This window comes from Oryctolagus cuniculus, chromosome 1, assembly GCF_051225735.1.
Source record: "Oryctolagus cuniculus isolate XC-2025 breed Fujian yellow rabbit chromosome 1, ASM5122573v1, whole genome shotgun sequence".
NCBI lineage: Eukaryota > Metazoa > Chordata > Mammalia > Lagomorpha > Leporidae > Oryctolagus > Oryctolagus cuniculus.
This window is the reverse complement of record NC_142867.1, coordinates 99,573,601-99,586,511: the sequence shown is the minus strand read 5'-3', so window position 1 is coordinate 99,586,511 and position 12,911 is coordinate 99,573,601. Positions and strand designations below refer to the sequence as shown.

The 12,911-nt window shown below is 42.3% G+C and overlaps 1 protein-coding gene across 8 annotated transcripts in view; it reads right to left on the bottom strand.

Moving 5' to 3' along the window:
• Window positions 1-12,911, bottom strand: part of ELMOD1 (ELMO domain containing 1) — a 71,209-nt gene that overhangs the window by 38,051 nt on the left and 20,247 nt on the right. For 7 of the 8 annotated variants that reach the window (XM_089333476.1, XM_089333473.1, XM_002708412.6 and 4 more), the window contains exon 2: window positions 3,053-3,154. Coding sequence is in view for 3 of the 8 variants with exons in the window: in XM_002708412.6 (XP_002708458.3) it covers window positions 3,053-3,069 (17 nt within the window). In the remaining 5 variants the exon portion in view is untranslated. Of the gene's footprint in view, window positions 1-3,052; window positions 3,155-12,911 lie in introns of those variants that run through there. The other variant, XM_089333461.1, reaches the window with a different exon arrangement.

The following is a 12,911-nucleotide window of genomic DNA, read 5'->3' as shown; positions in this document are numbered from 1 at the left end:
ATATTCAGTGAGGTCCATGGCTGAGAAACTGAGATTCTGAGGCTGGAACAGGTGAAAGTAATTATGTACATGAAGTGACTTCAAAAATTCCCTTTATTAGAATTTACCAAAAGTTAATAGTGTTCTAAATCTACAGCATGGAATGGGATCGTGTGCTAAGTCCTAGCATGGGGGAAGAAAAGATTTCAGTGCAATCTTGGACTCCTTCAGCAGTGTACACCAACAGAATTAAAGTTAATAGCTTATATTATAAAAATGAAATGCTAAGCTTTAGCTATTTGAAGACCTCAAAAAGCACCCCTCTTTTTCTAATCACATATAGGCACATTTTCTTATCCATTTTATCTCTTGTTTTCTTTTCAAGCAGACAACACTATCATCAGATTGGGTGGGTGACTATAGGGTACTACCCAATATTAAGCTTTTTTTCAACACTGTTTAAAACATACTCTTTAGCTGGGTAGACCAATCCAGTAGCATTTTTGTATACCAACGTAATAGAATCTATTTCTTACATTTCATGGAAATTTTTAAACACACATAAAATATTTTTCCCATTTGTTTATGCTCTGAATAGTTACACCATTAATATCTCAGATGGCAACAGTGAGCTGGAGCAGCTGGGTATTTCTATACTTTGAATGTCCCCACGTTCAAAACTCATGCTGAAATATAATCTTCATTGTGAGGTATGGATGGAACCTTTAAGAGGTGATTAGATCATGAGGGGTCTGAGCTCATAATGGATTAATCCATTTATGGATTTATGGGTTAATGGTCTGTTATTAAAGCCAGTTTGGTTCTGCCTCTTGCATGGGTCCCTTCTCATTATGTGATGCCCTGAACCATCTCAAGACTAGAAAGTGTCCCACCAGCAACAAGACCCTTACCAGATGTGGTCTTTTTGATCTTGGACTTCCCAGCCTCAAGAAAGCTAAGAAATATTTTTATGTAAATTATCAGTCTCAGGGATTACTATAAAACAGAAAATAAACTAAGATAGGTATTATGCATCTTAAGTGTGGACTAAAATTCATTCTTTCCCACAACATCGTTTGATTTTTAAATTTCAAACTGAAACATAAAAATTGGGATCAGCATTCCATATTGGAGTGCTGGTTTGAGTCCTGGATGTCCTATTTTCCATTCAGTTCCTTGCTAATGCTCCTGGAAAAACAGTGGAATATGGCCTAAGTACTTGGATTCCTGCCACCCATATTGGAGACAAGATTAGAGTCCCTGGTTCTAGTTTCAGCCTGGCCCAGAATGGCTGCTGCAACCATTTGGGGAGTGAACCAGCAACTGGAACATCTGTGTTTCTCTGCCTTTGAAGTGAGTAAAAAAAAAAATCTTAATAAAAATTTTATCAAGTTTTTTTGCTTGATATGTAAATCTGTCATTCTAGCTCTGGTTTCTCATAATCAATACCAACTATTATTTATAAAACATATGTCAAATTAAAAGAGAAATACTTGTATCAGAACATATAACTGATAGGGATGTGCTGGTTCTGTGCAAAATTACAGTGGTACATTTTCACTGAACCAGTTTTAATCACCACCTACCAATTAATTTTAAAATACAGTATTATAATCTTTTCTAAGCAAACTGTTGCACCTATGCAATTCGACAATAAAACTAACAGAAGCAATGGCTACTATTTCTCCTGAAATCACTGGTCCTGAGGCTACTCAAGCTCTCCTAAAACAACAGACATTGAAGAAGTCAGAAGGACAAGGCTTGGCACAAACCTCACTACCACCACCACCCTTTCACAAAGGGAGCTCCTGATGTCGATGCTACATCAACACTGAAGCTTCCTGTTAACATCATGCTACAGCTAAAAGACATCATGTAGACATTCAGGAGGCATTCTTAGATACCAATTTTTTAGGAATGTGTGAACAGATGAGTTAATTACCATGGTAACCAAAAACATATCAGGTCAAATACTGAGCTGGCAAATGTCTTAGTGATTTTTCAAATTCCATCTTTGTACACAGCTGAGATAAACAGGTTAGAGGGCAGTCTACACAAGAAAACAAACTCTGATGCCAATAAGCAATATAAACAGTTTAATAGTGGCCTGAGCTTTCAGCTATTCTAAGATCCAGGAAAAGCAGCAGCTGCACCAAGGCACAGTGAATCTTGTACAAATGAATCTAGATGCTCTAGAAACAATGATGGAACCAAAACCAACCAGGAAAAGAAAATCTTAAATTGCATCCTCGTAAAGAACCAAATCATTTTCTAAAAGAAGCAAGCCCATTAGCTATTTGATTAGTGAAAGTAAGCCAAAACAAAGGACAGGAATGTGTGACAGAGGTAGGTCCCTCTCTTGAGGACAAGAACCAATCTTCTGGAAAGTGTGTTGACTCTGCCAACATTCAGGACTGGACTAACTTCATTCTTCATATTTTTAATATGCTATGAAATTTCTGGGAAATTTCAACAAATACTCTTGAAAATAGTTATAATTATCGGTCTCACCAAATGGCTTCCAGAACAAAAACAAGATCATCCCAAAGATGATAAATAATATATAACATACTCTGTCCAGCATAATCTTCAGGGAACTCATAATCAGTACAGATTTCAGAGACATCACTAAGACAGCACAAGAAGAAGCTTAGAACACATATTTTGACCAAAAAAGGAACATTTTAAAATCCTTGTACAGATTAGCCAGCAAACCAAAATCTAAATTAAGGTATATTTAGAATCAGTTATTTCAGGAAAATGATTTTACACAAATTGTAGTTGCTGATTCATTGCCTGCTAACTCCTTGCAGGTCTACTATTCTTTAGAGACACATGGCATCAGGATTGTCTAAAAGATTTGTGCTTTTGTGTCCATGACCTCTTGTCTTCTACAAGTATTCTCTCTTAACATCAACATGTACATGGAGTTAGCCCACAAACCTGGACACCAAATTATTCTAAGTCAAATGCAGTGTCAACAAACCTGGTCACCTGATGGTAAATGTTACCTTAATTGGCAAGGAAGTTTGTCCACATTAAAGCACTCAGCCAGGGAACTATAAATACTTACCGCAGGAAGTGCTTCATGGTGCTTGAGCTGATAGTCCAGATGCTACACAAACCGTGCTGAAGTAGTTACTTCCTAATTTGCCTTTGTCAAAGTAAGTATAAGCTGTGGAAAGAAATTAGATATATTTGCTATATGGGAGTTTGAAACCACAAGCCAAAAATTTGTACCTATTAAGAAAACAATATTCTATGCACCCAGAACATTATCAACTGAAATGACCATACAGAAACACATTTGAATGGCTAGAGACAGATATAGTCTTTCATTTATAATTATACAATTAGTCTTTCAGTCTTTCATTTTAAGTCACTTGTTGGAGAAATTATTAGTTTCATGGGCAACCCCTTTAATAGTATTTTTCCTTTACTTTTGGGTATTATTCCTCAAATTGAGGAACAGTATTTAAAACAATATAAAAATGAAGAATCATAAAATTAACTATCCTGATTTCCAAATAATTGGGGGTCTTAAATTAAGAATGCTCAGCAGGGCCGGCACTGTGGCGTAGTGGGTAAAGCCGCCACCTGCAGTGCCAGTATCCCATATAGGCACCAGTTCAAGACCCAACTGCTCCACTTCCCATCCAGCTCTCTGCTATGGCCTGGGAACACAATGGAAGATGGCCAAAGTCTTTGGGCCCCTGCACCCACACGGGAGACCTGGAAGAAGCTCCTGGCTCCTGGCTTTGGATCGGCACAGCTCTGGCTGTTGCAGCCAATTGGGGAGTGAACCATCAGATGGAAGACCTCTCTATCTCTGCCTCTCTTTCTCTGTGTAACTCTGACTTTCAAATGAAATAAATAATTCTTAAAAAAGAATACTCAACCCTCCAGAACTACAATTAAAAATAATTGGAAGCAACTGGTAACGTCTTTAAGCTCAAAAATAGTGTTAAAGAGCCAGGTACTCCAAACAAACAATGGTTCAGACCTCATTTCCTTTCTAAAATTTATTTGTTGGTTCATTCTCCAAATGCTACAAAAGCTGAGACTAGGCCAGAATAGAGGCAGAAGCCAGAAACTCAATCCAGGTCTCCCATGTGGGTGGCAGGAACCCATTACTTGAACTATCACTCTTGCCTCCCAGGATCTGCATTGGCAGGAAATGAATCGAGAGCCGGAGCAGGAACTTGAACCCAGGCACTCCAACATGGGATGCAGGCATCTTAACTGCTAGGCTAAATGTCTGATTCAAGGCTTCATCTGTGAAGCGCAAAAAGATTTCATAGTTGTATACCACTTTTCAGCTTACAATTTGCTTTCCTTTCATAGGCACTAGGGGTAGCCTACAAAGTAGCAAGCCAGGATGAGACTACAGAAGAGAAAGGCACTGGAAGCAACAGCAGAGAGAAGTGACCTCAGGAGAGGACACCAGCTGCAAGAGCAACCGGGGAAGGGAGCCTATGGACAAGTGGCTAAGATGCTGATTCTGAGATGAGAGGGACAGGTTGAAGAGTGGGGAGGGAAAAATGGTCTTCAACTTTACAAGTATTTTATTTCTTAAAATGTATATGAAACCAAACAAAGGAGAAAAGAACATATTTTCATTTCAGGAAGTGGGAACATGTTACTTTTTGTACTTTCGTGGCTTTTGAAATTGAATCCAAGGGAACAGACTTGCAGTACAATGGTTAAGGCATCACTTGGCACCCTCCCACCAACTCCCATCTTATATTGGAGTACCTGGATTTGAGTCCCAGCTCTGCTTCTGATTCCAGATTCTAGTTGATGCATACCCTTGGAGGCAGGCTCAAGTACTTGGGTCTCTGCCACCCATGCAAGAGATCTGGATTGAGTTCCAGGCTCCTGGCTTCTATCTGGCCCATTGCAGGCATTTGGGGAGTGAACCAGCAGATGGGATATGACTATCTGTCTATTTATTTCTTTCTGTATATATATTTCAAATGAATAAAATAAATACTTTACAAAATATAAACTATTTGGTTAGTGTTCTCCCAGTCTTTAGATCATGGTTTCTAATACATTCAACAAAAAATAGAAACAGAGATCCCTGGAGAAAGAGTTGATGCCAGAGCCAGAGCAGGAAAAAGTGAGCTTAAAGGATCTTGCAGTCCCAGGAAGCCAGGAAGCGCTCAAGGCAAATGGAATAGCAATATGTCAGATAAACACAGTAGCCAACAAAGTGCTCCCAAAAGCCAAAGTTGGGTCAATGTGAGTAACAAAAATAAAGTGGCATTGGATTATAACCTGAAGCACAATGTGAGTATCCATGGTTCTATGCTGATATAAGTAAATCACTGAAGAAACAAATAAATCAATGAAGAGGAATCTATAAATCTCTCATGCAAAAGAATTCCAAACAGTCTAAGTAGATATCCTGCCCTCAAGAAGGTGTAACATTAGTCCCTAAATGTAGGCTGGACTTAGTGTCTTCCTGGGTACAGTGTGCCAAGTGGGAGATTGGGGCGAAGAGCAGAGAACCCAGGGAAGCATGACTTCAGCCAGGTGATCAAGGCTAAAATCACCAGTGAAATTTCATGGTGATTGCACACAACCTTGATAGGATATGAAGGCCACAGGTGATCTTCCTATCAAAAACCTATAACCCCAGTCTATTTGTGAGAAAAGCATCAAACTCCAATGGAAGAACATTTCATGAAAAATCTAACACTCCTCAAAACTCTCAAGATCATGAAAACAAGGAAAGCTGAGAAACTGTCACAGCCAAGGAGCTATGACTACAAAACTCAATGTGGTATCCTAGATGAGATTTTGGGACACAAAAAGGACATTGGGTAAAAACTTTGGAAATCTGAATAGAGCAATAGACTTCAGTGAATAACAAAGTATCAATATTGGTTCAGTAGCTGCGACAAATGTAGTGTATTAATGTAAGATCTTAACAAAAAGGGAAATGGAGGTGCTAATGATATAGGAGAACCAGGCAGGATGATTAGGTAGGAACAGATGAGCTGGAAGAGGTTCCTAATAATTTCTGCCTTTAGTCTTGTATTGTACACCCCTTACCTGTCAATCTAGTATGCCACTTTCCCATGATACACCAGTGTCTCATCCAGGACCAAGAAGGAAGAGCCACCTTTATAGCCACATGGATGTTAAGTTCCCTGCAGAGGTGCTATGAAACTCCCAAAAAACTCATACATGCTAAACCCCTCCCAGACCCCATCCCATTTAAGGGACCACCTCTATTCCATTAAAGTGACTGTTCTATGTGGAAATGGCCTTTTCGGCTTTTTAGCTTCTGGCTTTTGCTTTTGGCTCCTTCTCCTGCCTCCTCCCACATTCTCTTTCATAGGCAACTCTCTGGTCCACTCCACAGGAATCTCTTTGTGTGGAGTTGCTCATACTCATGCATGAATGTATATTCATTCTCTTACTTTTGAATAAATCCTGTTCTCATGTATGTACTATATTTATGTAATTGTTTTGAATTCCTTTCTCTGTGGGGGCAAGGACTTGGGATAAAAATTGAGGCATATACTCCTATAGCACTGGAACATTGGAACTCTCTGTACTATCTTTGTAATTTGTAACTCTACAATGACTCTAAAATAAAAAGTTCATTAAAATACATTGATGCTTACTATGCTCTAGACACAGTAATGTAATAGGGATGCAGGGTGCCCAAGAAGGTCTGGTTCTAACTTGCACACCCAACATTCTCCAGGGATGAGAGGAGACAGGATGATACAGAACAATGAATAGGGGCTTTAACACAAGTGAGAAGTGGAAATCGACAATGTGACAGTGAGTAGGAGAGATTCTCTCTTAGATGCAATGGGGGGAGGATTCCTCAGATAGCACACATGAAACCTTGAAAGCAAAAGAATGCACAATGTGTATAGGGAAAAAGGTTCACAGTGATTTCAGTTGGCGCTTAGTGAGAAGGGAAGGTAAAAGCAATGATGGCAAGATATGGAAAAGCAAATAAGAGTCTGACCCTGGAAGGCTTTTGAAAGTGATGCTAAATTCTGGCCTCAGAATCAGCCCTCAAGGCATGCGGATCCGGCTGAAAAGCCCATGAGAGTATTTCAGGCATGGAAAGCCAAGACACTCTGGCAAAACAAAACAAAACAAAAAAACAAGCAAACAAAACCACAAAACCTAAATGAAAGATCTCCGCGTGTGAGATGGAAAGAACAGGTCATCAAATATGTGGGGAGCAATCCGGACTAGACTAAGTTACTCGAATTAAGACTTATTCTATGCATCTGCTCTCCCACAATATGGCGCTGGGAGAGAACAGCTTCCGCGCAGCTGCCTCCAGTTCAACCAATTAACTGTAGGACTTGCTCCTGATTGGAGAGCAGCCAAGTTGGGATTGGCGGAGGAGGACTATAAAGGAGGAGAGAGACGGCATGCACGAGGAACATCTATGGGGAACATCTAAGGGAACCCGTGCAGCCCCCGAGAAAGCCGGCCGGCGGTGTGCCGCTCCCCTGCGGAAGTGGGGAATGCGGCCAGGGGGAACTGCCCTTCCACGGAGGTGGAAGGGATAGTAGCCAACCCGGGAAGAACCAGCAGCAAACCCGGGGAGGGCCGAGCAGACGAAAGAACAGCGCAGGGTCCTGTGTCGTTCCTCCACGAAGAGGGGGAGCGACATAATGGTGCCGTGACTCGGATAGGAAACCTAGGACGGATAGCAAACTTAGGAGGGAAGAAACGGGAAGAAACGGGAAGAATTGGGAAAATACCGGAGAGAGAGACTAGCAAACAGCCTAGGGAAAAGCCGGACGAAAAAGGTGCCGGAAGAAGCTATTAAGCCTAGGCATAGACTCAGATACGGACTACGGGGGGAAGCTGGGAGAAATCTTTAAGGTCGAAAGTGAAAGCTAGAACAAACAGACTCGGACGCGGACTGTGGGGAGAGGCCAGGAGAAATGAGGGAGGAATATCGTTGGAAGAAAGCTTGGGGAAACATACCGGGTAGAGAAAACTGTTAGGGAAATTGAAGCCGCGGGGGGCAGGCCAAGGCGGAAACGAAAGCCACTTTGGGGTTCTCAAGTTAGCCCGGGAATAGGGGGCGAAAAGTTGAAACCAGAAGCTGAGACGCAAGCCAGATTGGGATCCGTCTGATTAGCCCGGGGAGCAAAGGACGGGAAGCCAAACCGTGGGGCGGAGACGTACGCTGGGTTGAATTCGCCAGGCTAGCCCGGGGAACTTAGATTGAATCCTAGTGGCGGAGACGCAAGCTACGCTGTGTTACTCGCGGAAGCCGCCGCGTGCAGAGAGAGCACGGGGCGTGAATAGATAGGGAACGCTGGCGTAGGCCGTGGTTCAGACGCGAAAGGGTTAAGCGTGGAGACCGCGGACCGCGCAAAGCCGGGAAGCCGCGCAGAGAGGCGCGCGGGCTGAAGCGGCGCAGAGCCGGGAACCCGCCGGCGGGGCGAGGTGCCGGAAAGCTGCGGGGATAAGAGAAACAGAAGTTTAGAAGTAAAAGAGAAATAGGAATGTTGGCAGACAGAAGTAAAATGGGAGAAATAGAAATGCCCGGAGATAGAGAAATAGAGAAAAATAAGGCCTCCCCTCAACATGCCAATTAGAAGGCTTGGATTCGGTCTGCCTGATTTAAGGCGGTAAGCGCCAGCAAAGCTCGACCAGAGTATGAGCTGCAGGTCACCGAAGATAGGCACGAACCAACACTAATAAGTCTCCCCCACAATAAGGCAATGAGAAGGCTTGGATTCGGTTTGCCTGATAGGTTTTGTAAACACCTGCAGGCAGTTCTAGCAGAGCAGAGTATGCGCTGCAGGGCACCGAACACAGGCACGCATCAGCGCCTAAAAACCTCCTCACAATGGCGAAGAGAGGACCCGGATTCGGTTTTCCTGATTGATAGGACTTGTAAGAGCCTGTGGCAACTCTAGCAAGTAGAGCAGAGTGTGTTCCGCGGGACACCGAAGACAGGCGCGTATCAACGCTAAAAAATAAAAAGAAAGGGGGATCTGTGGGGAGCAATCCGGACTAGACTAAGTTACTCGAATTAAGACTTATTCTATGCATCTGCTCTCCCACAATATGGCGCTGGGAGAGAACAGCTTCCGCGCAGCTGCCTCCAGTTCAACCAATTAACTGTAGGACTTGCTCCTGATTGGAGAGCAGCCAAGTTGGGATTGGCGGAGGAGGACTATAAAGGAGGAGAGAGACGGCATGCACGAGGAACATCTATGGGGAACATCTAAGGGAACCCGTGCAGCCCCCGAGAAAGCCGGCCGGCGGTGTGCCGCTCCCCTGCGGAAGTGGGGAATGCGGCCAGGGGGAACTGCCCTTCCACGGAGGTGGAAGGGATAGTAGCCAACCCGGGAAGAACCAGCAGCAAACCCGGGGAGGGCCGAGCAGACGAAAGAACAGCGCAGGGTCCTGTGTCGTTCCTCCACGAAGAGGGGGAGCGACAAAATAAGGAGGTACCTTTCTTTGAAGGGAGGAGAGAACTTCCACTTTGACTATGACCTTGTCTAAATATGATCAGAGTCAGTGAATTCAAAAGGCTTCCATAGCCTTGGCAACTCCTGACAAGAGCCTAGGGTGATTACTGATGCCATAAACAAGAGTGTCTATTTGTTAAGTCAACAACAGGAGTCACTGTGCACTTACTCCTCATGTAGGATCTCTGTCCTTAATGTGGTGTACATTGTGATTTAATGCTATAACTAGTACTCAAACAGTATTTTTCACTCTGTGTTTCTATGTGGGTGCAAACTGTTGAAACCTTTACTTAATATATGCTAAACTGATCTTCTGTATATAAAGAGAATTGAAAATGAATCGATGTGAATGGAAGGGGAGAGGGAGCGGGAAAGGGGAGGGTTGCGGGTGGGAGGGAAGTTATGGGGGGGCATTGTAATCATAAGCTGTACTTTGGAAATTTATATTCATTAAATAAAAGTTAAAAAAAAAACAAACAAAAAGAAAGTGATGCTAAATAAGTTAGAAACTAAGTCCATGAGCAGCGAGGACCTATGGAAAGTTTTCAAGCTCAGAGGCGAAAAGATCAGATGTTCAGTTTTGAAAGTATAGTCTGGTTGTAGTCTAAAGAATAAACTGTCCTGTGATGAAATTACAGGTAGAGATACCATTGAAAAACTTGTTGAAATAATCCAAGCAACAATAATCATGGTAAGATAAGCCCATGGATAGACAGAAGTGTGAAGAATTTGAGAGGTATTCAGAAGGTTGAATTGATAGGACTTTTGCTTATTTATTGACACTAGGATTGGTGAAAGAAAAGGAGGAGATAAATATTATGTCCACATTAATGGTTTACAATTACATATAAAGTGGAATTATCTACTAAGATATGGAATTTTCAGGTAGCAGTTTAGGGATTCTGGGCATACAAGAGGTCTTTGGGGGCATTTTTGAGTTTTTAGGGCCAGACGGTAGGGTGGGGATATAAGGTTACAAAGGTCAGGAGAACAATCTAGGTTGGAGGCAAAGATCTAGGGTTCTTTGACATAAAGGCACTAACAAAAATCACAGCCCACAAGGAATTACTAAGTAAACAGCACTGTTCATCATAATAGTTATTTGTCATTAGGGTAATATTAAATATGAATTCTCATACTACTAATATATTAAAGTATGGACTACTGCTTAGAAAGATTTCCCTAGATTTTTTAAAGAACTTTACCCTTAAATGGTTTAATTTCAGTTAGACAATTGGTTTACCTCTCCAAAAAAACTCATTTCACAATGCAAAATCTATTCTTTACATAGTGGTTCCTGAATTTATCCACTGAAGCAATTTCTTGAATGCTTAACTACCCATCACTGTATTGAGAAATACAAGATGTTTAATACTGTGAGGGAAGCTTAGCATTTAAGAAACAAAATTTGGCAAGGATGGCATAAGTGTGCATGGTAGTTAAAAGTGTGTTTCGAACACAGAGAGTTCTGAACTGGGTTCCACCACTAGCCAAATGGTAGCCCTAGCAAACTGATTAACCTCTGTAGAGCTTAGTGGGGGTGAGGAAGTAATTATAACTACATTGTAATGTAGTTAATCTAAAAATCTAAAAATTAAATGAACCAAAGCAAGTAAGGTGCACAGTAGCACAGTGACAGGAATATGCATTCAGGGAGTGATACTCATTATTAATATTTTAATTTTATCCTTTTTATTATATCCCCCCCCCCTTTTTTTTTTGACAGGCAGAGTGGACAGTGAGAGAGAGAGAGAGATACAGAGAGAAAGGTCTTCCTTTGCTGTTGGTTCACCCCCTCAATGGCTGCTACGGCTGGCGTGCTGCGGCCGGCACACCGTGGGATCCGAAGCCAGGAGCCAGGTGCTTCTCCTGGTCTCCTATTTGGGTGCAGGCCCAAGCACTTGGACCATCCTCCACTGCACTCTCGGGCCACAGCAGAGAGCTGGCCTGGAAGAGGAGAAACCGAGACAGAATCCAGTGCCCCAACCAGGACTAGAACCCGGGGTGCCTGCACCATAGGCAGAGGATTAGCCTATTGAGCCGCAGCACCGGCCTATTATATCCCCCTTTAAAGCAAAGATTATTTTGTCAAGCAAAGATTCACTATGGAGACTGTTAAATTCTGGCAAGTTGATGTGACCTGAACTGGGACAGTGAGAGTGGTATGGGAGAAAGTAAAAAATATTTAGAAGGTAGAATAAATTGGACTTACTAATGGGATGGGAAAATGAAGGAAAGGCAAATAACCATTAGTTGTAGTTATCTGTCCTCCAAACAGGAAACAAAGATAACAATTAGATGTCATTATGTATCCCCCCAAAGAGGAAAAACACCCAAAATGGTTTTGGGTATTAGAAATTTGCCTGTGCAAATGCCATTTAATTCATCACACACTGGGTATTCATTAGATTAACTTCATTAAATGTTTTATATAGAAAAAGTCTAGCCTAGTTTGAATGTTAATGTCCTATTTACTGTTAATTAGGTAATCTGCATTGTAAGACATCATAGTCAGTATGCCAGGCATGATAAGAAATGTCCTGGGTGTTGTTTTCCTATGAGGAGTGCCGAGTTCATTATCACCTCTATACTAGTCCAGCTTTGTAGCCAAGTGGCTGGCAAGATTCAGGAGGAAGAGAATCCACCTCTCAGAGGCACAGAGTTCTCACAAAGAGGCGGCCACCACAGAGTTCTCAAGAATTCTTACACACAAGTTACTTGCGTGGCTTGTATCCGGTTCTCTAACTGAAAACATGCAGACATAAACTATGTGTGTGTTTAATCAGGCTTACTGAAGTATTACTTACATATAGACAAGTTCACCCCTTTTTGGTCAGACATTAACTTTAATGTCACCTGTTTCACAGGAATCAAGGGGAACATGAAAGCCACTCTGCGCTGTCCCGGCCTGATGATTTCCTCTCTAGAGGAGTTTGTAACCTGGGGTAGATAGCAGAATCAACTGCTGGAACAGGTATTTATTTGGTCTCGTGGTTAGGACAGAGCTTGGGATGTATCCATCCCACATTGGATTTGCTCCTTGGAAGACAGCAAGTAATATCTCAAGTGGTTGGGTCCCTGCCACCCACATGGGCGACCCAGATGGAGTTCCTGGTCTGAGTTACTATGGGCATTGGGGAGTGAACTAATGGATGGAAATCTCTCTGTCTTTCAAATGAGTCACACAGAAATTTACCTGCAGTCTTCTTGATCTCTAATGTGGTTGTGAAGTCATTGGTTTCACGTTTGCTTCGCCCCTGGATCACATGTCCCTATGGGGCTCTGGACTGAGACAATGTCTGGCACACTGAGCACTCACTTTGTAATGGCTGGAATAAACTTTGCACCCTTACAGAGAAATGCACTTCTTTAACAGCATTATTCAGTAACAGCACTAAGGAAACAAACTGCAAATCTCCCACCTGGGAAAAAAATCTGTAGATCTCTTTTTTA